Source organism: Quercus suber, unplaced genomic scaffold, assembly GCF_002906115.3.
Source record: "Quercus suber isolate HL8 unplaced genomic scaffold, Cork oak 2.0 scaffold_671, whole genome shotgun sequence".
Taxonomy (NCBI): Eukaryota; Viridiplantae; Streptophyta; class Magnoliopsida; order Fagales; family Fagaceae; genus Quercus; species Quercus suber.
The window spans coordinates 36,463-61,705 of NW_027070112.1; the positions used below are offsets into that span (position 1 = coordinate 36,463).

Here is a 25,243-nt window from a genome sequence, read left to right on the forward strand (position 1 = left end):
ATCCACTATGACTGGCGTTGTTACTAGGGAGCCGAACTAAAGCAATAGTGCAACTTAAGATCAAGGTCCAACCCCTGCAGTAGAGTAGTCTATAGAAACTCTTAGACCATTCTCCTCGATCTATCTTAACGACTTATTACTAGAGGTTTTCTCAGGATGACCTATCACAAAGGCCTTTTGTAAGTTCCTATTTGAAGACATTGGACAATTAAAACCCTAACATATCCAAGTATGGTCGAGTCATTAGTCGCCATTATCTCAAACCTTAGTCCATCCCCGCATTGTAATTATCTAAAACCCTAGCCTATCCAGGTATAACCAAGCCCCACATCGCCAATATTTTAATCATCGATTTTGTTTATGCATCTTAAAACCTTGGCCCGTCCAGGTATGGCTAAGCTCTACGCTACCATTAGCTCAAAACCCTAGCCTGTCTAGGTTTGGAAAAGCATGGAGCTATCTAAGGTCCCAAAATGCCTCCAGTTTCCACTTCCCCTCCTTATCTTGATAGTGTTGTGAAACTAGGAGGTCCCACTTAAAAGACACATATTGGCACACATTCTCTATTACTAACCACCACATATTCCCTTGAGCACCTACAAATGCACATCTCTCTTTAAAAGGAAGAAGACAATTTGGCAAATGGGGCTAGCTCTTCCTACTTCTCTTTAATTCTCTTATGGCTCTGACCCTTTTAGGGATTGTCTCTAACTCTCTTGGACACTCTCCCAATGACTCTTTTTGACCCTCTCAAGGACACTCTATAAGTCTCCCTAGGACACTTTCTAACCCTTTTAGGGACTATCTCCGAGTCTCTCGAGGACTATGTTTGAACCTCTTAGGGACACTCTGACTCACCTATAGAAACTCTATTGAGGATAATCACTAATTCTCTCAAGGACTCTCTGATTCACAGAACGACATTCTTCTAAGGACTCAAGTGGTACCTAGCTTTAATAAAGCCTCCTTTCATCAATAAATTCAATGTAGAAAAGCCAACTGAACCAAATTTTGACCAACTACTATACACACACACACTACTATTTAAAGGGCTTCACCTATTTGGGACCCTCAAAAATGCCCCTACACCCCTATTTTTATGTAGAGACAAAACTAAAGGATAATATAGTAAAAATACAACTCTAACTCCCGCTAAAACATAGCTTAAAAAATAGGGTCAATCTCTTGTTGATTTTCAAATTGCTTTATCCACTAATAAATTAGATTCTCATAATAAAAAAAAATATATATATATATATATATAAGGGGGGGGGGGGGGGTGTTACATTTTACAGTGAATTCGACATTTTGAGCATCACAATCCCACCCGTTCGAGTGGGTTAGGCCTAGTTTGAGAAAAAATGGGCAGGCCGAGGTTGTGGTCGCTTACAACAACAAAATGTAAATAACTTATTTTGTATCCTACACTTTCCTCACTGACAACATTGAAAGAACCCATTCCTAAGGCCTTTGTCAAGCAAGATGCAAGAGAACTATTATATATATATATATATATATACACAAAACCCTAGCTTTGTACACACACAATTTGATACCTACATGTGCATGGTATCAAGCCTGCCCTCGTAGGTTAGAGCTAGTGGTGGAGCTATTTAAAGAAAGTTTCTCTTCGAAATTAAATGCAAAATTGATTCCACACTAGTGGAAGATGGTTTTGCACTCCCATTTTCACCTATAAAAGCCTCATTGGCATTCTTTTCAAAACAACAAGCAATTATTCACTAAAATATGAATTAAAATAATTGAAAAGTGATTCTAGAGTAAAAAGATGGGTTTTTCTTAAAAATCCTTTGAAGTTATTTTTGTTTTTGCTTGGCCAACACCTTTTTCAGGTCTTTGGCACTTTAGTTAAAAGTTTACTAACTTGTTTATTTGTGTCACTAGTGTTTCCTAGGCTTAGGTTCCTTAGGTTACAAATATTTAGGTTAAAATAAATAAAGAGGAGGGTTTCAATCTTGAGGTACATATGCAAGCTTGACCGCATGTATGTGTCTTGAGAAGCTTGTGTGCATAGCTTTAGTCATGCGTAAGCAAGCTCATCTAGAAACCTAGATTTTCCAATTTTCTTTTCTTTGCTTAATGTTTGTTTGATTTCTAGTTTTCAAAAACATGCTAGTACCATCTCTAGGGTTTTAATGCTTCCTTAGTAACATGATTAGGGCTTTTGATTGATTAGAAACTTTTCAAGATGCTTGAATCAAATAGGAACGTGTATAGGATTTGGTTGAAGAACACGCTTAATTCACTTTCAAATTTTGTGTTGATTCTTGTGTGTGAGTTGGGTTGATGTGTAATTAGGATAAAGCCCTAATAATTGACCTTATTGGAATATGGCTATGGAATATATAAGTGGAGGCTAGTTTGCTTGGCCAAATGGGCTTGGATGATTAACACCTTTCCAAGTTTGTACCCTTACTCTCTCTGTCTCTGTCTCTCTCTTTGATTCTCCCAATGCTTTAACCCTTTTAGGGATTCTCTAGGACATTCTCCCAAAGATCTCTCTGATCCTCTCAAGGACACTCTTTAACTCTCCTAAAGACATTCTCTGACCCTCTTAGGGACTATCTCTAAGTCTCCCGAGGATTATCTCTGATCCTTTCAATGATACTCTTTAACTCTCTTGAGGACACTCTCTAACCCTCTTAGGGAGACTCTTTAACTCGCCTAAGGACACCTTTTGATTCGCTCGAGGACTCACACGACATCTAGATTCAACAGAGCCTCCTTCAATCAATAAATTCATCGTAGAAAAGTCAACTAAACCAATTTTGGATCCACTATGACTGGCGTTGTTGCTAGGGAGCCGAACTACAGCAATAGTGCAACTTAAGATCAAGGTCCAACCCCTGCAGTAGAGTAGTCTATAGAAACTCTTAGACCATTCTCCCCGATCTATCTTAACGACTTATTACTAGAGGTTTTCTTAGGATGACCTATCACAAAGGCCTTTCGTAAGGTCCTATTTGAAGACATTGGACAATTAAAACCCTAACATATCCAAGTATGGTCGAGTCATTAGTCGCCATTATCTCAAACCTTAGTCCATCCCCGCATTGTAATTATCTAAAACCCTAGCCTATCCAAGTATAACCAAGCCCCACATCGCCAATATTTTAATCATCGATTTTGTTTATGCATCTTAAAACCTTGGCCCGTCCAGGTATGGCTAAGCTCTACGCTACCATTAGCTCAAAACCCTAGCCTATCCAGGTTTGGAAAAGCATGGAGCTATCTAAGGTCCCAAAATGCCTCCAGTTTCCACTTCCCCTCCCTATCTTGATAGTGAAACTAGGAGGTCCCACTTAAAAGACACATATTGGCACACATTCTCTATTACTGACCACCACATATTCCTTTGAGCACCTACAAATGCACATCTCTCTTTAAAAGGAAGAAGACAATTTGGCAAATGGGGCTAGCTCTTCCTACTTCTCTTTAATTCTCTTATGGCTCTGACCCTTTTAAGGATTGTCTCTAACTCTCTTGGACACTCTCCCAATGACTCTTTTTGACCCTCTCAAGGACACTCTATAAGTCTCCCTAGGACACTTTCTAACCCTTTTAAGGACTATCTCCGAGTCTCTCGAGGACTATGTTTGAACCTCTTAGGGACACTCTGACTTGCCTATAGAAACACTATAGAGGATAATCACTAATTCTCTCAAGGACTCTCTGATTCACAGAACGACATTCTCCTAAGGACTCAAGTGGTACCTAGCTTTAATAAAGCCTCCTTTCATCAATAAATTCAATGTAGAAAAGCCAACTGATCCAAATTTTGACCAACTACTATACACACACACTACTATTTAAAGGGCTTCACCTATTTGGGACCCTCAAAAATGCCCCTACACCCCTATTTTTATGTAGAGACAAAACTAAAGGATAATATAGTAAAAATACAACTCTAACTCCCGCTAAAACATAGCTTAAAAAATAGGGTCACTTTCTTGTTGATTTTCAAATTGTTTTATCCACTAATAAATTAAGTTCTCAAAATAAAAATTATATATATAAAATAAAAACACAGGGTTTTTCCTTTTTTTTTTTTTGCTACAAAATAAACGTGTAATATTTGTTCATTTTTTGAAGCTAGCCTCATGACACTCCTAGTATTAGTAATTGTAAATCCCTAATATATATATATATATATATATATAAGATTTGTATCCTAGATATATATCTTTATAAAAACTAATGTTATGAATTTCGTTTCATTTCGGCCAAAATGGCTAAAATTTCCCATACTGGCATGCAAATCGGAATGGCAAAACTATATGTTCCACCTCGAATTAAATTTCAAACAATATTAGGACCTTTAAACCATTCTAGTCAATTCTAGGTAATTTCAGCTGAAATTCAAATTTCGCCCAATATGAAGCGTAGAGTTCTTTCAGAGTGAGAGTGGAATTTTGGAATAGAGAGAAGGAGGTGAAAGAGAATTTTGACAAAATGAAAGTATGAATGAGATCCAATATTCTTTTGTAGCCGACAATTGCACTGTTGCTAAAATCTTACCATTTACTTTTGGTTGAAGTAGATCTAATCTATTTTGGGGAAGACTAAAAATGTAGCAAAGGCCAGAAGGTAACAAAAAAAATGGGAAACAGAAGAGTTAAAGAAGGAAACAATGGTTGGTTTTGATATTTTGTTTGGAAAAAGGTGAATGACATAAGACATAAGGGTTTTGGAGACTTTTTTTTTTTTTTTTTTAAATCAAATAAATCTCTCAAGTCTCATCTCATGGATATGAGTAAGGAAACTTGTCCAGCCGCCCAACTCATTCAATTCAACCTGAGAATAGGCTGACCCAATGCCGGTGACAGTTGGCAGTGGGTCTCCGTTCCTAGAACCCGAAAACGGTGGGTTAATTTGGCAGGTCTGAGCCTGAGAAACCAATTTTCAACTGACCCGACTGACTAAACATCGGAAAGTTGTCGTTCTCCATCGATAATAGTGGTTTGCTGGTGTTTTTGTCTAATATGTTAAGATCCGGCTTGATCTCATCAAGATCTGGCCAGATCTCGCAAAATTCGTCGGCTTTTGACAAAATTTCTGACAACCCGAATCCGAACAAGGATCGATTGGTACTCGATGAAAATTTAACCACTCGAACCGACTTCTTTTATCAGCTAGCGGTGAGTCTAGGTATGGGAAACCTGAAGTGATCAGGTTTGTTTTAGGTTGGGCACAAACCCAACCTAGACTGACCCATAGACAGCCCTAGTTATGAGTGGCAAATGGAAGTATATTTTTTTTCCTTGTACTAGTTGTTCTTGTTCTTGTTCTTCTTATTATTATTTAACGATGCCAAAAATCGTCAATAAGCCACACAGTACTCACGTGTTTGAAATAAGACCTGCAAAACAACAACAAAGAAAACCCAAGGAGAGTACTGGTGTGGTATCGGCTAAAGACCCCCCGAAGGTTAAGTTAGAGAACTTTTTCACAACTCTAAAGTACTAGAGCTGAGATAAATTATGCGTATCTTGTTTTCTGGGAGCCTTTGGGTTTTATAGTGATGTAGAATCGACCTTCCTTTCTTGTGTGGGAAGTCTTTTCCTTATGGAGAAGATCATCATTAATGGGTGCATATCACGGGATCTTTCCCATGTTAGGATTCTAGTTATATTGGGACTCTATTGACTAGGGTTAGTCGTAAGACGCAAGTCATTTCCATTTAGGATTGCTTGGAAGCCACTCAAATCATGTAGAGGCCACGTGGCCATGGAGATCCATCCACCTTGCGCCTATGAATCGAAGATCCGTCCACCTCTAGAATCCATCTACTATCAGTCTATTGATCTAATACAGTTAGGTTCATTTGGATGGATCCGTCATTCTCATTTTACCCTCTTCATTATTATTATTATTTCTGTTGGAAGCTTTAAATAGAATTTCTAAAGTATTCCTGTGTATAATAAGTTCTTATTGCTTTAAAAATTATATATTAGTATTGAAATTTTTGTAAAATTGTTATATATTTTTTAATATATTATTACTAAAAAGAAGTATACACTTACCTAAAAATTATAAAAAAGAAAGTATACAATTACCCTATATATATATACATATATATATATACAAGGTTGTCAAAATTGGGATCCTACGTAGGATCGTGGGAGATAGGTGAGATTGTAGATCGTAGGATCGGATCATGAATCATAAGATCTTACATTATTTGGAAAAAAAAAAAAAACATATTGGTATGTTAAATAATCACATAAATTATACATTCATTGATATAATTACCATACATCACTACATCCATTTGTAAGCATCATTTAAAGATGCCAAAAACCTCAAAATGTGACACTCTATTGAGATATTTTTTATTTGAGTCCAACTGACACTCTCTCTACATTAGAGTGGAAAAGCTTGATCTATTGAGATTTTATTTTTCATTTAAGTCCAATTAAGCCTTTTGTCAAGTTAAAGAAAATTACAAAAAATCAAGGTCATTTGGGATCGTCATAATTGTACAATCCTACCGATCTTAAACGATCGCAAAAATCCCTGAAATATCCGGATCATTTTAGGTAGGTGAGATCGTAAAATCGTAGGATTGTAGGATCCAGATCAGGATTTTAACAACCATGTATATATATATATACATATAATGTTATCGACCAGTACCTAAATATTTTGTTTTAGTAATCAACTCGAAATGATGTCCAACTTTGATAAAAGGTTTTGACTTTGAAAAATACTATGTTCATAATATTTTTTTTCAACAAATTTTAAGTGACAAATTGTTACTAATAGGCAAAAATGTGTTTTTAATTTTGGATTTAAATTAGAACTAATAACAACTTTTACTTATGATTTGTTGTGAAAATATTATAGATTTAGCATATATGTCATGGTTTTAAAAATTAGTCTGGACTGGACTAGTCGGTCTAACCAATTCAACTGAGAACTGAGCACCAGTTCAATTCGAAAAAAAAATCCTAAATTGGTCAAAAACCGAGTTAAACTAAAAACCAAAGGCAAAATCAATTTTTGTTTCAGTTCGGTTTTTAAAACCACGATGTATGCACTCCTTTCCTACTTACAAATACTGATAAATTAATTACCGATTAGCAAAAAATAAATAAGGTACTCTCTTGAAGACGTGGCATGGCATAAGGATTTTGACAGGTCTCACCCAATCACTGCATCTAAAATATGACATTTTAATGAGGAGCTGAGGTGTAAGTCGCTGATTGGTGAACACACGTAGCTTGACCCAGCAGAAAAACCAGAGTGAGGTTTCCGTCTTCTCTCCCCTCTTCGATTTGGAGTCCCTTATTAGTGTGTGTAATTCATTGATTCAAAGCGCAGAGAGAGAGAGAGATAGCGAACGAGAATGAGAAAGAATAGCAGAGCCGTGGTCGTATGTGTGTTTATTTTCATCGCATTCAATCTCTGTGAAGCACTGTACGGACCCTCTTCTCCAGTTCTTCAGTTAAACCCCTCTAACTTCAAGTCCAAGGTTTTTCCTTTTTCTTTTTTCTTTTTTTCTTTTTTAAATTTTAAATACTATTTTCCTTTGTAAAATTTCTTCACATTTCGCGAACATGTGAAATCGGCATCGTTTCTGCTGAAAGATCACTTTCCGAAAATCTTAGCTCGGGAAATATATATATATATATATATATATGTTGGAATATATCGAAGTAATTCTTAATTCGTATCTGCTTGTCAGAATTTTCGATCTGATTTTACAGTGTCATAGTGCAGATATTGTTGTTGTTGTTGTTTTCATTGTTGTTTCACTTTTTTTTTTTTTTGGTCTAAAAGAATTACTTTTTGGGTGATGAGATTTTGGTTTACTATAGCTGGGTTTGGAAATAGTGATTAGTGTTGGGAGTCTAATGGATAAACAATTTCTTTTAAGGAAAAATATGATTTGGTAGTTTGTGGATTCCATCTCCATGTGAGGGGTCATGTGTACCCTTAATTGTATAATATGTTAAACTTTTTAAATGGGTTTGTCTGGAAATGGATCATGTAATGTTCATTTATGTCTTCCATGTTGTTTACTATATAAATTCTTCTCTTTGGGGCGTTTCCTGAATACATGTGGCCGACTTTGACTAATCTGATCCATTTCCTAAGGCTTTGTTGTTTGTGGTGGTGGGTCTCTATAAGTTTTTTTAAATAGTTTTCTCACTGTCATCTTTTTGACAATCTAAACATATGAAGTCAATATTACTTTTTCACATGAGGGTGCAAGAAGTGCCTCAGCAATTGAATCATTTGCTTTAGAGCAGCTGGAAACAAATATTGCACCTCCTGAAGTGACTGAGCTGACAGGCCCGGTAAGCCCCTTGCTTTACTTCCAAAACTTCTTATGGAACCATAATCAAGGGGAGTGCATTAATTTTATTCAAGTTCTTCATATAGGATGCCATGGAAGAGAAATGTGGGTCAGTCGCCATCTGTTTTGTATCTTTCCTCCCTGACATTCTGGATTCCAAGGCAGAAGGGAGGAACAAGTACATCCAGCAGTTATTATCAGTTGCAGAGAAGTTCAAAAGGAATTCATACAGGTATCTTGGAGTTCTTACCATTCTGATTTACTCTTTCTTTTACCCCAAATGTCATTTTTTATTCTATTCCTCTCTGAGTTAGGTTCTTACGATTTTTTTGCTGGCAATCCAATTTTATTTATGCATCAACTACTTCATTGAATTCAAATTATTCTGAGAAACTTCTTTGGCTTAATGGTTGAAGATATCATACTGAAATTAAATTTTTCTGTATCTTACAGCTATGTCTGGGCGGCAGCTGGTAAGCAGCCGGATCTTGAGAAGCGTGTAGGTGTTGGTGGGTATGGGTATCCTGCCTTGGTAGCATTGAATGTGAAGAAAGGTGCATTTGCGCCACTTAAGAGCGCATTTGAGCTTGACCATATTATGTAAGTTCTGTTGTGCTTTACCTCAAACACTAATATAGATAAGGACAGGAGGATGAATATAGTGTTTGGTTTTGCAGAGAATTTGTGAGGGAAGCTGGGCTTGGAGGAAAGGGCAATTTGCCTCTGGACGGCACTCCTGAGATTGTGAAGACAGAGCCATGGGATGGTAAAGATGGGGAGATCATTGAAGAGGATGAATTCTCCCTCGAAGAACTCATGGGGGAAGATGCTGCAAGCAAGGATGAGTTATGATCACCTTGAAGCAGAATATTAGAAAACGAGAATGAGATTTCAGTCTAAGAACGATTTTGATGCAAAAAACAATGTTTTTGTGCCATGAGACATTTTATAGTTACTATTAAATGACTTATTTCCCATAGTGAACGTGCTCTACTTCCTAATGACTTCTTATGAGGAATGTTCTCCAATTCTTCCCTTGCCTTCTTTTTGGTAGTCCAGAGGTTTGAAGTACGATCACCATCTAAAGGTTTATTATTGAGGAGCATCATGTCATGGAGAAAAAAAAAAAAAAACTAAAAATATTAAATTGATTAATAAGTTGATTTCTATAATATCTTATAAAGCTNTGAATGGTATAAAACATAATGATTTTTCTTTTTTGGGGTGCTTCCATTTGAATTTTGAAAAACACCTCGATGCATTAAGCAAGCTCTGGAAGACTAAAAAGAGTTTAAATCACATCCAATTATGATTTTCTAAGCAATGTCTTGGGAACATGACAGGTTCTGAACTCTAATGGAGTGGTACTGGTCGAGTTCTTTGCACCATGGTGTGGTCACTGTAAGGCTCTAACACCTACATGGGAGAAGGCAGCTACTGTCTTGAAAGGTGTTGCCACTGTGGCAGCGCTTGATGCCGATGCACACCAGTCCCTAGCTCAGGTTTGGAATTCTTTTCATGACAGTAATCTGTTCCGAATAACACATAATTAGAGTTAATAATAGATTTGCAGATATAGTTTGCTGACTGCTGGTATTTTAATTGATGCAAATTACTTAACTGGAAAAGTGATAAAAATGGCAGTGAAATATTGCCAAAAGCCTTGTAACTCAACTGGTTGACACCTCTTGGTGTTTTCAAAGGAGACATCTAGTGTTCAAATCCCCCCTTTCCCAACTGTCAAATTATAAATAAATAAATAAAATTGGTAGTGAAATATTTACTGATATAAAGAAGGAATCTGTGTTCATGTTTCATCAAAATTTAAAGATGAGAAGGGTCACATGTTTTTTTCACAAAGATATTAGTGCTTGATCTGAAGTAATTGTGACCTATAGCATTCTATCGCTCACTCAAAATTAACCAGAGTCTGTTTGGGTATGCATGTGATTGCTTTGTAGGAATATGGGATCAAAGGATTTCCTACCATAAAGGTGTTTGCACCTGGGAAGCCTCCAGTAGATTATCAAGGAGCTAGAGATGTCAAACCCATTGCAGAATTTGCACTTAAACAGGTTTGTTGTGATTTTCAGCCCTTTCTTTAAATTTATTAAGAGAATTTATAGACTTTCTTAATTTCCTTCCTCCTTTCATGTAAAATCCTTTGGATAAAAGTGTAGCAATTTAATGTTATTAGTAAATGATGAAAAGGGTTAAATTTGGCTATGTGTGTACTAGAATTGGAAACTGGACTGAAATATAGTATGGCATGGCTTGTTTTGAGTCTAAAGAAGACAATGTTTAGCACATTTATGAAGTTGCAAACAATGTTTAGTGACCACAAAATGTTACATCTCACATTAGATGTGCCCTTTAATTTTGCTGATTTGGGCCTGATGTCTTCTTCTAGAGGGTCAAGCTGGTACTTTACAAGATAGACTACTTTAGCTGTTATCTCCCCAAAAGAAGTACTTCATTCACCGTTCTTTTTTCTTTTATCATAAGAGAAGAGAGAGAGGGGGGGGGGGTGTTGTTGAGGAACCTGCTGACAAAATACTCACACTTCAGTTTTACGTTTGAAGGTATGGGTATTTGGTTGTTCAAAATGAAATGTCTCAGTACTGAGTGGAGATATCTTTTGTGTGTGTGTGTGTGTGTGTATTTTTTAATTGTATATATATTTAGTTATTCACTTGTTTATGAGATATTGAGGATCATCTCTCACTTGAGCTTGTACTTAAGAGTTTCTGCAACTTGCATTATGTGTTATATTCTAATGGTTTGTTTAAGATTCGCTTATTTTGCTGAAAGTACTATAAAGGTAAAAGTTAGCTCAAATAGTACAGTAAAACCTATGAATAGTACCAAAAAGTGCAGTGGAGCCATGAATAGTAGCAAAAATAAGCTAAATAATAAAATAAGCTGGCAAAATTAATCATGCCAAACGGACACTAAGTGTGTGGTCTTTTACAGGTAAAGGCACTTCTAAAGGAACGATTAGATGGAAAAGCAACTGGAGGATCAAATGGAAAATCTGAACCTAGTGCTTCAGTAGAACTGAATTCCAGCAATTTTGATGAACTGGTGCTTAAAAGTAAAGAACTTTGGATTGTGGAGTTCTTTGCACCATGGTAAGTGGTTTTGTCGGAATATCTTTTTGAGTCAATTTAGATTTATGGTCTAGCACATTGTCAGCATAAATTAAATGTAATATAGTGGGCCTGGCCATACCTAAGTTACTTTCATATTTGTAGTTTTTTGTGATGATTCTTGTCCAATTTTCTTCTTTAAAAGGTGTGGACATTGTAAAAAATTGGCTCCTGAGTGGAAGAAGGCTGCTGGTAACTTAAAGGGGAAGGTGAAGCTGGGTCATGTTGACTGTGATGCAGAAAAGGTAAACATTGGTCTGGAATGAGAAATAATGCACAGTTTTTAAATTCATTTATTAACATATTCCTCAAGGTGTGGAGATGTTCTTCATAGTCTTAGGGCTTGTTTGGATTGAGGGGGAGAGAGGAAGAGTGGAGGGGAGTAGAGTAGAGTTGGCTGAAAATTAGCTAATTTTAGACCAATTTTACTCTACTCTCCCTCTTTATTCCTCAATCCAAACGGACCATTAGTTTTAAGTTGAAAGGTAAAGTTTGTTACTAGTAGTGTAGATATTCTGCCACAAAGGTCTACTCTTCCACCTAATTGGTTAATATAATATGCCTTTCAAAGTAAATATCTCGTCTACATCATTTGTAATTGTAGTTCTGATGTTTAATTCTTATGGACTGCAGCAAATCACAATGGTTTCTTCTCCACTTATCTTAGTTTATGGTTCTATTTAGTGTTTTTTTTATGTGAGTGAAACACATTGTTTATGCACAGTTAATTCATTATTTTAGTGTTTTGATTTCTATAATATCTTATAAAGCTTTTTTTTTTTTTTTTTTTGTTTTTTTAATCCCATATTCTTCAAACGTATTTTACAATTTTTTGAACTGAATGAAACATGCATGTTCCGTGTTGTAAGAATTAGATCTTATAATATTACATGCAAGTTCTTCAAACACAATTTGTGGGATTTTTTTTTCTTTCAAAATAACACCAATTTGCAAACAATTTTGTTAGTTAGCACGTTTTCAAAATTATTTAGCATAATAAAATCTTGAGTGCAATAGACTTAATTTTGTAGTGCTAAATTGAGTTCACTGAACTCGATTTCCTTGTGAGCAACTATACAAATCGAGTTTGTACACCTCGATTTCTCAGCAAACTCGAGGAAATCCAAAGAATCCAAACGTAACAACACTCCAACAACAACAACAAACCCAGCGAAATCCGACTTGGTTATGTTTTTAGGGCTTTCTGGGCAAGAGCTTGCGTACGCATAATCTTGCCTATGCACGCATGCTTGATTATGCGCACGTAGGCTTGTTCTTGCGTGTACAAGCCGCTGCCTAGAAACCCTAATTTTTGTTTCATTTGTTTGGCTTCTGCTTTCACATGCCTGCTTTGTTTAGCTTCCTTTTCCATGCTTTTATGCTTCCAAAGTCTCTGTTTCACATGTTTGTTTGCTTGTTTGCTATCACATGTTAGAATTAGGGTTCATTTTGTGTTTTCCTTGTTTCAATGATATGAACATTCATTCACATGCTTGTGCATAATACCATAGGTGTTGAGTTGCTACAAGGTTAGTTAAGGTAAGTCATGCATCTATAATGTACATGCATTTGTGACATGATCTTGATTAGGTTTAAGGTTATGTTTATGATCTTGATGCCTTTGGATGATAACATGATATGCTTGCTATATCCTTGCTTTGATTTACTGTTACATGTTGTTGCCTTGAGTATGATATGATGCCATGCTAGATTAATGCTCGGATGATGTGATGACATGTATGTAAGGGTATGCTATGATATAATATGATGAAGCATGTTTAGATGTACGATGCTAGGGTTTATGTTGATGCTTTGATACCATGATTAGATGAATGCTATGGTCTATGATGATATGTTGTGCCGTGATTAGATGTGTGGTAGGTTTTGTTTGCAAGCATGATAGATATATGGTTAGGGATGTTTGATGCCATGTTGATTGTTAGATGTATGCTTAGTGTGTGTATGAGTTAGATACAATGTTGAATATGCCTTTATTAAGGCTAAGACATAAGACACAATGATAGGAAGCCAACCCTAGGGTTAGGCAGTTTTGGGTGCCTAACACCTTCCCAAGACCGTACCTTAACTCCAAACCCATATCTTTGGTAGTAAAATCAAAAGGTCCTTCCTCAAAAGGACGTTATATATATGATTCCTAGGCTATTGCAAAAACTAGGTGGCGACTTCATTTTTTGTTGTATTCACACTAATAAAACATATTACACTTTACCCACTTGTGGTTTTCCCAAAAAACACTTTGCCTACCTGTGGTTTTAAAATTGGCACTTTACCCACCTGGAGTTAGCTCCGTTTGTCTCCCATTACCTTCCTCTTTTAAAAATATGAGTAAATTTGTATTTTTGTTACCCTTTTATGTCTCTCTCCTCTTAAAACATAAAAAACTAAAAAATCAAGAAAAAAAAGATCTAAAAGCTAAGTTTTGTAACTGACACATCATCATAAGCTAGGGTGAATAGATTTTACTTCTTAAGCAGATATTAGTAAATAACTTATTGAAATGCTGTGTAAATTAATCACCAGACTAAGCCCTTTCTTCGTCTAAACCTGTCAACATGATCAGTGCTCATACGAGACTTTTCAGGCTTGTTTGATTTTCTGGACTTCTCAAGTCAGCTATCTAAACTGCTTCTAGAAACTTCTAGAACATTTGAACTTAATTCAAATGTATCTACAATTCCAATTTCGGATGGTTTACCTAATCAAATTCTACTGTAGGTTTTTTAGAACCATTTGTGGTTTCTTTTGATTTGCTAATGGTCTGTACATATTTCTTTAGGTATTTAATGAATTCTGGGTAAAGCTCAAGATTGTAATGTTCACCTCCACTTAACCACAAGGGTTCGTACTTTTCTTTGCAAAGCTCCCAAAGCTGCTTCCCATGGGAAAAATCCATAACTTCATCAAAAGTCCCCTGAACAAGGAACATAACATACCAGGGAGCAACCAATGCCCCTAGTATTAACTACGTGTTGTTATCATATATGAAAAGATTTTATTTGCACCTACAAATTGTGTCAATTGTGTTCAGATTTCTTAACCAGGGATTTGGAGGTTTCCAACTTTATGGACAAAACAATATAAAAACCCAACATTTTTTTTAATGCGTTAAAATAGAAGATCTAAAAGTTAGGTTTTAATTTTTACAAAACCTAGCTTACAGATCTACTTTTCTCTTGACTTTTTAGTTTTTTATGTTTTGAGAGGAGATAGACATAAAATGGTTGGAAAAATAAAAATTTATCATTGTTTTTAACAAAGCTGGGTAACAGGAAACAAATGGAGTTAATCTCAGGTGAGTAAAGTGTCAATTTTAAACCATAGGTAGGCAAAGTTTTTTTTTTTTTTTTTTTTTTTGGGGAAAACCACATTTCCCCTAAAAATAGGGGGGGGGGGGGGGGTTGGGGGAGCCATGGCCCACCCAACTTTGAATGTGGGTCCACCCCTGATTTTGTGCAACGTTGAAGAGGATAAACGCTAGGATCCTAACCAATTTCAGAATGATTTAATGTTAATGACTATGAGTTGTGAGTCCATATATAAAATATCAAATAGCTAATTATGATCTGTCAAGTAAAATAGTTGTAAACATACGTGTATAATTGATTAGAGCATTGGCATCCAAGGATGTAAAATAGTGTATATTTTACATTCTCAAACACCAGTTTATATATTTTACCAACTCATTTCACAACTCACCCTACATCTCAGTTCTTATTTTTACATACAACCTAATAAAATAATATAAACTACAAAACAAATAATATAAAAATATTATTTTATTTCTCTCCCATCACTTCATCTCTGTAGCTATCATCAACATCCATACTCACACCAAAATAGCAGCACCACCGAACTAGCCACCCAGAAACACCAAACAACACCACCACCACCACCACCACCATCACCTCTGAAACTCCATTAAGACACCAAACTGAACCCCCAAACCCACCATTGTAACACCAAATTGAAATCCAAAATCCAAACTCAGCCAAATCCAAACCTATAGTACAAATCACAACCAAATACCCATCACTTGCAACCACCAACAACAACAGCAACTCACAACAGCAATTGTTAACGCTCGACCTTGATCAGAATTGGGCGAAAAAACCGCCGCTGTCATCACGGGCCCTTGTTCGACCACTCGCCTTGGCGAAAGCTCCCATGTGGGCAGGGCCCCATTGAAGGGCCCCTCTCGATGTGATGGTATGGTTCACGCAGGGCTTCAGGTGCTCTCTCTCTCTCTCGGTGGAGGAGGTTATTTGTCTACCTTTGGTTTTATGGTAGGAATTTGCGCCAATTTTTAAGGGGTTGCCAAAGGTGAGTGGAGTCGCAACCAATCATTAGGTTTTTTCTAAGGCATGATTGGTCACCTGTTTCTAGTTGATTTTATTACTGATCCTAGGTTAAGAAAAAGGGCATTTTTCCTAATCTAATGTGGATGGCAAAAAAAATCTTGATTCTTAGGTCCGAAAGTTTGATTACATGCGGGGAAGGTGTTAGGCACCCCACAACGTCTATTTAAGGACAATCCTTTGTTTTAATAAAATCTTAATTTTCAGAAATTGGTAGTAAAAAAAAATGATTTCGACTTTGTCTTTCAGGGCTTTGCATGCATGGGGGACTTTGAGGTTTGGCTTTTGAATGGGTGTGGTCCCAATCTATGCTTTCCTAAGGCGTTCGAGAAAAGTACCAAATTTCTACTGTGAAAATCTAGCAACATGTTACCTTACTCTCGTGGCGAAAATTAGGCATTGCTTGCCTTAAGCAGCACGAACTATGACAATCACACCGATCGAGGTGGGGGCGAGTAGGTATATATATACATACATCATACACAATGCAAGCACACAGAGCAGGAAAGTAAATGCCCACATCCCTAACGTATGACCCAAAATATAGGTGCAGAAAAGTAAACAGGAGTCACCATACTCTAGAGATAAGGAAAAATGGTATAAGGCATGATATACCTAATACAAACCATCTAAAAGAGAAAGGGAGGAAGAAGGAAGGGGTTTAAAAGAGTACATAACCAAAGGGAAAGGCTAAACTCCTAAACCTACTGAACATAGCCGCTTGACTTATCTACATGCTTGTGTTTGCGCCCTTTTTGCTTGCGGCTAGGAGACCGTGCCCTAAATCTATGCGTCCTCATTCTATGTGTGTACATGCAAAGGAAAAGACAAGAAACCAATAGACAAGCAATGGAAGGAAAAGATGCAAAGAGCATATGAAAGAGGCATAAAGTAGACAAGCATGACAGGCATGGCAAGCATAGCATATGGCAGGAGACATGATGAGCCACAAGATAAACAAACAAACAAGAAAGCAAGGAGGCAAATAGGCAAGCAAGCAAACAAGAAAGAAGACAAACATGCAAAAAAGGCAAACAAAAGGTGGTGTCCATGAGGGACAAATATAGGTTTGGATCAAATGTCTATAACTTCATTGTGTTGAAGCGTGGACGACACACTAGCAAGCAAGACTCATGCATGGACATGTAAGTAAGCGTGTAAAAATGCATATAAAGCCAACGGGTGGCACAAAACGGAGCGGAAAAGGGGAAAGGTATGAACGAAGCAATTGGCATCATGGTGATGCATCCAAAGTGGTTGCATCCAAACAGGGCCTCATGGGCATCGGATGTAACCACACAATCACACACTTGCTAAGGGCGTCAAGCATGGTAAAACCTAGAACAAGAGCGGTTAACACAAGCATAAAACATAGGAGCAAGCAAACGTAGACATGCAAATAGGTTGATCCAAACCCTTTTATGTGGGCCTTGGTGTATGGACGATGAAAAAGACCACAGGGTCTAGATCGGGTCCTCACCACTAGGCCAAAATACAAGAAATAAAGATAAAGTGACAAAAGGGCTACAATGACACATGGCATGACAAACATAGCCTAGGTCTAGGCATACAAACGTGGCATGGAGCGCACAAGCACATGGAATATAGTAAAAAGCATGTACATAACGTAGATCCAAGCACATAGGCATGTGAAAACATAGATCTAGACATATAGGCATAGGAACATACATGTAAACGTGTAGAAGCTTAGCACATAGACATGGTAAAACATGAATCCAAGCATACAAGCATGTGAAGACTCAGATACAGGGATAGGAGCATAGAACGTGCATACAAACATGTAGATCTAAGCAAGACATAACCATAGACATGATATCAAGCATGTGAGCATGTAACCCTAACATCAACGTAGAGCAAAAAGAGGAACAAAACATAGAAAAACATGGTATAAATACTTAAGCATGTAGATCTAAACATATGAACATGTGGGAACATGGATCTAAGCACGAAGCACGGCATAAGACATAATCAACAAAGAGATTTAAGCTAGAAACACAAATAAAGCAAGAAACATGTTAAATAAAGAAATAAATCATGTTATTCAAGCAAAAAGAGTAAGATAAATGCTAAGAAAAGATTTAGAAGGTTAGGGGTGTGGATGATAGCTAAAAAAGCTACATCCATACCTCTAAACCCCAAATCCAAAGTGTAGAACCAAGGAAAGGAAGATTGGGTATAAGAATAATACCCTGTGTTGTTAGTGAAGAGAGAAGAATCAAAAGGCCTTGATGTTTTTTTTGGGTGTTTTGTGTATGTTTTTTGGAGTTTAGAAGAAGAAGAACATGCAGGGAAGCTAGGCAAAGAGCAAAAATTTAGAAAATGTGTTCCTCTTCTAATTTGAAGGGTGCCTGGGGCTACTTATAGCCCTAGCACGTGTTTCGAGGCGACGGCCCTTCAAGGGCCGCGGGCCTCAAAAGGCCTCTAATTGGATTGATATTGAATCCCCTGGAAATATTTTGACTTCCTGTTTCTAAAAAGGTATGGATCTTGAAAATTCAACGGTTAGATCAAAAGTTATGGCTCTTTGAAGTTTGTGGTGCATTAATCGGTGCGTCATCCTAGTTTTTGTGATATCTCGGCCGTTCTAACTCCGATTTTAACCCATGAACAATAATTGGAATTAAAATTTGATAATCTTCACAATGGCGTTGGTTTCAACCCGTTCTAATAGCTGGATCAAAATTAGGATTTTTGGGCCCACTCAAGATTGACTTCGGGTCAACCTTGGTCAAAATTGTCAAAATTCTCCAACAAGCTCAGGTTTGATGTAAAACTATGAAAAATGTTGTTTTGTGAGGGTTTTGACATTGTTTGACTTTCGATCAAACCTAGGGCTAACCAAGGGCATTTTGGTCATTTTAGCTGAAAAAGGTACTTCAAGTGCTCCGGTGTCCGAACGGGTTGTGTCATGTCATTCTGGATGTTCTCGCGACCCCATGGAGAAAAAAAATGATATTATTAGATTTTCCGTGGTCTAACACACAAATTGAGGGCTTACAAAATACGATATCAACAGTAACCCATAGCCACCAAAATTTATACCCAACACCGTTCTTGAAATTCAATAACCTAAGTCTAAAGCAACATTCTTCACTATGATCAACTTTTGGAATTGACTTATAGAAGGTAAGAAGTTTTTGTATATATTTGTTTTCCCCTTTAGGGCATCGTGAATACAAGTCTTCTCTGATGCATAACATCATCTTTTAATAAGATTCCGTAACTCAAACACAAGTCAACATTGCAGCAAACACTATGCACAAGCTTGCTACAACTCATAAAAATGAAAATGAATAGTAAGCACTGACCAATATGTCCAATGAATGTTGTTTCTATTAAAGAAGCAATGGGATCTGCCATTAAAGCCAAAGCTGTAGGGAGTGCAATCTACCACCGTTCTTGAAATTTATACCCACCACCAACAACAACCCACAACCACCAAAATTTATAGCCACCACCGTTATGTGCACTAACATTAACCCATAACCACTAAAACCCAGCCACCAAGAAAGCCCCAAAACCCAACCTTATTCAAGCCTCAGGTGCCACTAATTCATCATCCAAAATACCCTCAAAAACCCAAATCCAAACACATAAAATCCACCGCGAACCCCATACGCATCAAACCCATGACCCATGGCAAGCAAAACCCATAGCCACCCACAGCTACCCACGACCCCAGGGCTACCCATGGCCTCACGAACCTAGGACCACCCATAATCTCATGACGCCACACCGATCTAAAGCCCACCCACCCAAAGCTGATCTTAAGAGAAAAAAAGGCTTCACCATGAGAGGAAGAGAGGAGAAGCGTGAGAGAAAGAGATGAAAAAAAAAAAAAAAAAAAGGTCTGAAGTAAGAGGAAGAGAGAAAGTGTTTAAGATTAAAAAATTATATTTTCTTTACAATCTCGTGAATATTAAGGTTGCATATATGCAACCTTAGAGCATTAGCATTGGGGGTGTAAACACCCCCCTAGTTGCTATTTTACATCCTCATATGCCAAAATGATGCTTCATCTGGGTTGGTATTTCTAAAAAAATTTGGCAACTGTGAACAGTAAGGTTGTAAACATACAACTAAATATACAACTTTACTTTAGCAGTTGTTAGATTAAAAAATAATTCTTCTCTCTCTCTCTCTCTCTCTCTCTCTCTCTCTCTCTCTCTCTCTGTGTGGCCTTTTCTCTCTATTTGATCTTGTGCATATTGTTGTGTTTGTGGGTGTTTGATGGTGGGTATTTGGTGGTGGTGGGTGTTTGATGGTAGATATTTGTGGTAGTGGTGTTTGATGGTTGGTGTTTGATGCTGGTGGGTGTTTGATGATGGGTATTGATGGTGGTGGGTATTTTGTGTGGGTGTTTGATGGATGGAGTTTAATGGTAGTGTGTTTGATGGTGGGTATTGATTGGTGGGTATGTGTGGGTGTTTGATGTGTTGATGGTAGTGGTGTGATGGTAGTATTGGTGTGGGTGTTTGATGGTTAGAGTTTGATGGTAGTGGGTGTTTGATGGTGGGTATATGGTGATGGGTGTTTGATGGTTGGAGTTTGATAGTAGTGGGTGTTTAATGGTGGATATTGATGGTGGGTATTTTGTATGGGTGTTTGATGGTTGGTATTGGTGGTGGTGGGTATTTGATGGTGAGTATTTATTGTTGGTGGTGGTGGTGCTGTGGTGGCTATGGTTGTGGGTTGTTTTGCTATGGTGAATCCGTGAACAAGTATGAAATGGGTATGGGTTTAAAAAAAAAAAAAAAAAAAGGCTATGGCGAAGAGAGATAGTGAATAAGAGAGAGAGAGAGAGAGAGAGAGAGAATTGATTTTTTTTTTTAATATTATTTGTTGGTGTAGTTTATATTATTTTAATAAGTTGTGTAGGGATATGGGATTGGTGGCTGGTATTGGCCTATTGTTGTTAGGATGGGCCCAGCCCAGTGGCAATATTATAGAGACTGGGCTGGGCCCAGTATCAGTGAATGGGTTGGGGATGACCATAGGGGTAACAGCCAATACTCAGATCGGTCCCCAAACACTGTTAGTGCCTTGGGGGAATACGCTGCCGAGCACCATTCGACATCAAGTGCAAGTTTCAAGAGAATCCTTAGAATTGACCAATTTACTAGGGATTCTGGACAGAGGTGGGGACCACGTGGGAAAATATGGAAAGGTAATCATTTGGGTCCCCACTAAGGGGAGATTATAAAAGGAAAGGGAGGATAGAAGAGAAGAGGTTGGTTAGTAAGAATCGGGGTGTGAGAAACAAGAGTGAAGGCGAGAGGAAAGATAACAGAGAAGAGAGGGAATTAAGCACGAAAGGTATAAGGGTTATACAGTTGGGCTATCAATGCAACATTTTAAATTTGCCATAGTAGGAATTCAGTCACGCCCACTAACAAGTAAATTGAGAGCCCAATCCCTGCATAGGAAGTACCATTGGGTTTGGGCACCACAAGTTGTCTATAAAAATAGAAACTGAGATGTTGGGTGAGTTGTAAAAATGGATAGTAAAATAGATAAAGTAGATTTTGAGGGTGTAAAATAGAACTTTTTTTGCATCCCGGGTGCAAATGCTCTTACAGTAGCTAGGATGCAAAAAATTTTGGATTTACATAAGGTGAGTTTGGTTCAACATTTTGAAACTAGGCTTTTTGAAAAAGTGGAGTTTTCAAAAAGTGTAGTATGAAATTAGGTTTTTTTTTTAAAGTTGAGTGTTTGGTAAAAGCTGTTAAAAAATGCTACTTGAAAAAAACTGAGTGTTTGGCTAGAATTTATAGAAGTGGCAGTTTGAGTTGTAAATTACCAAAAATAACAATATATATAAAGGGGTTTATTTCATACTTAAATCAACTATCTAATAATACTTACTAAAAAAAAACTATTTAATAATAATAATAATTTATTGTTAACTAAAATTTGTTGTAAAAATATTTTTACAATATTTTCACAACAAATCGTACATGGTAAGTTGTTATTGATTTTAATTTGAACACACCACTTAAATTTTTTTTTTCACTAGTATTAGCTAATAACAACCCATCACTTAAGATTTATTGTAAAAATATTGTGAAAAATATTATAGTAGCATTTCTTAGTTTTAATTTTTAATTTTATTTTTCTCTTTATCTCTTTTTCTGTCATCCACACGTTTATTTATATTTTTTTTCTCTTTTTTTCTCCTCCACACATGTATTCTTTACTTCTCCCTATCTTCACTTTTGACTTTTCTTCTTCACCAAAACACACCAGAAGATCAAGCTTCTAGAAATCGTCCACTCTCATTCTAGAACATACCATTTCTTTTTTCTCTTTCTCTACTTTCCTCCACACATTCAGCCACACAACCCACACCTACGCACTTTTTCATCTTGATCTTCACAGTTAATTTCTCTTAATTTCACCAAATCTTCAATACCTCTCTCAGCCCACACCCACGCAAAGTGATTTTTGTGAGTCACAGTTTCCTTCTCGCAATGAGGCTTTGCCTCCTGACTCATCAAGAATCAAGACCCACTTCGGCACCACCATTTGAGGTAGCTTTTTCATCGTTGTGTTGATAAGTGACTCCATGATTCTCATCAAGAATCAAAACGCAATTCATTTTGGCAGTACCCATTGTTGCAGAGAGATGAGATCTAGTTCTAGAACTGAGGATTGCAGATAGTGTGATCTGCCTTTTGAAACACAGTGGGCAATATGGGAAATTCACAGTAGCTTCTAACGATAATATTGATAACGCACTGTGACTTTTTGCAAAAGCTCGTGCCTAGCTACCACACAAAAAAGTGCGAGTCTTTTGTATTTAGAAAAGAGGTTTTTCTAAAATGTACATTTGCATTTCGTTACCAAACACGCTTTTTGGATTTTTAGCTTGAAAACACGCATTTTGGCTCCTAAAAGTGGAACCAGGGCACATACTTGAATGTTGAGTGATTTTAAAGGTATAGATTATAAAATAGCAACTTGGGGTTTTTACACCCCAATGCTAGTGATTATGATCCTAGTAATAGTATCGGAGAGAAAAGTCATATTACTGGTCAAACCTTGAGATTCCCCATTTTCAAACATAGAATTATAGTCTCAGTATTCGAGCTATTTTTTATATGCTTGTTGATCCACGCGGAAAGAATGTTGAACATAGACATTTTCAAACCGAAGACGTTTGACGGCTAAATATCTAATGCTTTGTAATTGTCAGTCTGGTCAAAACCCCTTTTTTTTTTTTTTTTTTTTCTTTTATTTATTAATTTAATTATTTTTTAACAAACAATAAAAATAGTTTTTTTTTTTTTAGGGGGAAAAAAAAAACTGATATTATTTGCGGGTTATCTGATACTGTTTACTTGCTGTCCATTTTTCCAAAGAACAAAAAAATTACAGAACCAAAATTCAAAATCTTGGCAATAATATGAAAACTACAGCCCGTTTTTCTCTTGTAGCCTTGTAGGGGGAAAAATCGAAGCATTTATGACTGTAGCGACTATTACAAAATTGCACGCAAGATAATATTATAAATTGAAAATCAATATTATTGATGTTACATAAATTATATAATAAATAAGTTTCTTAATTTATATTTAAACGTAACATATAAGCTCATGAGGCTTATCTAATAAAAATGGTAGTACTCTGATAAAAATGGTAGCGTCTTGGGTTTGTTGTCGCTGGTGCTTAGGTTTGTTGTCTACGGTGCTTGGGTTTGATTTTGTTGTTTTCTGGGTTTGTTGTCTCCTGTGTCCCTCTGGTTGTTGCTTGTTTTCTGGGTTGGGTGGTGTTGTGTTTCCTCGAGTTTTCTGGTTTGGTGTTGTTGTGTCACAATTTCTGGTTTGGTTGTTGTGTTTCCTCGTGTTTTCTGGTTTGGGTATTGTGTTTTCACGTGGATAATTTTCCACTAACATCTTGGAAACGATACTAACTAATAAAATTGTTAGCATTTTGGTGTTAAATTGCAAAAAAATCTGAGAATCACATATATTTTGATACAAAGTCTAAAACCCATAAAGGGGGAAAAAATTCAATTCAGCCTTATATAGCTGAACTCGCATTTTTAAGACAATTTCAGAATCATGTACAGAGAAAAAAATATGGAAAGAAAAAAACTTATCAATGTCTTGGACATGAAAAGAAAACTAAACCCTATTCCAAACACCCCAAATCCTCTCTCCAATGAAACTCATAATCTTCCTCACAGACCCCTTCTCCATCACAAACTCATCACCATCACCGCGGCTCACATCCACAGAGACAGACTGACAAAACTCATTATTCAACAACACCTCCCCAGAATCTCTCTCCCTATCCTTCAACTCATTACAGACTCTCTTCCTTCTCTCCTTCTTGCTCTTGGTGTTCCTTTCCTGCTTCTTAATCAATTCTTCCTCATAAGCTTCAATGATTTCATGTATGAGTTCACGGCTTGGCGAAGCATCCCATCGTGCCCAAAAGCTCATATAACACCTAAAGCAGTTGCACTCAAACATAGGTGTGTGGTCTCCAGCATCACCATCACCATTACTACTGAGGATAGTTTTTGTATGAGAAGAAAAGTTGGTACAAGTGTTGGAGCATGAGATGATGAGGTAGGCCAAGACTTCTTTGTCTTCAGCCGAGAGTGCCGCAGTGAGGGTTAGGATTGTTGCAGGAAGCAACGCCAAGTGGTCGGCGATGGATGGCGGTGATGGGTGCACTTGGCCTTTCTTGTAGAGTTTCTTCATGGTTGAGTTCTTGTGGCTGTTCAAGGTTCAAGGTTAACTTTGTGCTTTGGTTAATGGTTTATGAACCGCTGGTTTAATTAAGTTGAGACTTGAAAATTAAGAGTCCTCTCTTGGAAGCGTGTGACCTTTGAAAGAGTCATCTGTTTGACTTTCATTGCACTTTATTTAGTCAAGTCTTGTGGAATTAACGTGGAAATTGAGAATGGAGAAAAATGAATTGCTTACGCACAGCGTGACATAGGAGACAATTTGACCTTTCTCCAATGATGGACCGTGACATATTAAATCAGAAACAAAAGGCTTAGAAGCCGCTCAAAAAAAAAAAAAAAAAAAAAAAGGAATAGAAATTAAACACAAAATTTGATCAATTGTCATTGTAGTCAATTCAATTTAAAAACTACTGTATAATTTTTTTTTGTTTTATAAATTAATAAAATCATCGTTAAATTTTTTTTTTTTTTTAAACTTTGTTTTATAAGAGTTAACGGAAACTTTTAACAACAATTTATGGATAGAAGGACTAAGATGATTGCATTATCAAAATTTATGGATTAAAAAGACAAATTTTAAACTTAGTGGACTAAAATAATAATTAATCAAAGTTCTAAGGTCTAAAGTGTATTTCTGCCTAATTAAGTATTTGTGTTTATTTGGCAATGGGAT

General features: G+C 36.7%; 3 protein-coding genes across 3 annotated transcripts; 2 read left to right on the forward strand and 1 right to left on the reverse strand.

The window, feature by feature from the left end:
- The first annotated feature begins 7,307 nt into the window (after positions 1-7,307).
- On the forward strand, positions 7,308-11,753 carry LOC111986807 (protein disulfide-isomerase like 2-2). Its single transcript, XM_065765989.1, has 5 exons — positions 7,308-7,495; positions 9,667-9,825; positions 10,285-10,398; positions 11,297-11,454; positions 11,618-11,753. The coding sequence occupies exons 1-5, from the start codon at positions 7,370-7,372 to the stop codon at positions 11,736-11,738; spliced, it is 678 nt and encodes a 225-aa protein (XP_065622061.1). The 5' UTR covers positions 7,308-7,369; the 3' UTR covers positions 11,739-11,753.
- On the forward strand, positions 7,989-9,324 carry LOC136064352 (protein disulfide isomerase-like 2-3). The gene is made up of 5 exons (XM_065765998.1): positions 7,989-8,013; positions 8,209-8,324; positions 8,410-8,555; positions 8,777-8,923; positions 9,001-9,324. Exons 1-5 carry the CDS (start codon positions 7,989-7,991, stop codon positions 9,173-9,175), a joined length of 609 nt encoding a protein of 202 aa, XP_065622070.1. The 3' UTR covers positions 9,176-9,324.
- Positions 11,754-23,995: 12,242 nt separating the features above from the next.
- Positions 23,996-24,580, reverse strand: LOC111986786 (uncharacterized). The gene has a single exon (XM_024018462.2). It carries the CDS (start codon positions 24,578-24,580, stop codon positions 23,996-23,998), a length of 585 nt encoding a protein of 194 aa, XP_023874230.1.
- Positions 24,581-25,243: the final 663 nt, after the last annotated feature.

Bases quoted from the DNA above. Each gene is read 5' to 3' on its own strand.
- LOC111986807 (XM_065765989.1), top strand. From the start codon at position 7,370: ATGAGAAAGAATAGCAGAGCCGTGGTCGTATGTGTGTTTATTTTCATC. The intron at 7,496-9,666 runs GTTTTTCCTTTT...GGAACATGACAG, and splicing joins CCTCTAACTTCAAGTCCAAG to GTTCTGAACTCTAATGGAGT. The intron at 10,399-11,296 runs GTTTGTTGTGAT...GGTCTTTTACAG, and splicing joins CAGAATTTGCACTTAAACAG to GTAAAGGCACTTCTAAAGGA.
- LOC136064352 (XM_065765998.1), top strand. From the start codon at position 7,989: ATGGGTTTGTCTGGAAATGGATCAT. The intron at 8,014-8,208 runs GTAATGTTCATT...AAACATATGAAG, and splicing joins TTTGTCTGGAAATGGATCAT to TCAATATTACTTTTTCACAT. The intron at 8,924-9,000 runs GTAAGTTCTGTT...TTGGTTTTGCAG, and splicing joins TTTGAGCTTGACCATATTAT to AGAATTTGTGAGGGAAGCTG.
- LOC111986786 (XM_024018462.2), bottom strand. From the start codon at position 24,580: ATGAAGAAACTCTACAAGAAAGGCCAAGTGCACCCATCACCGCCATCC.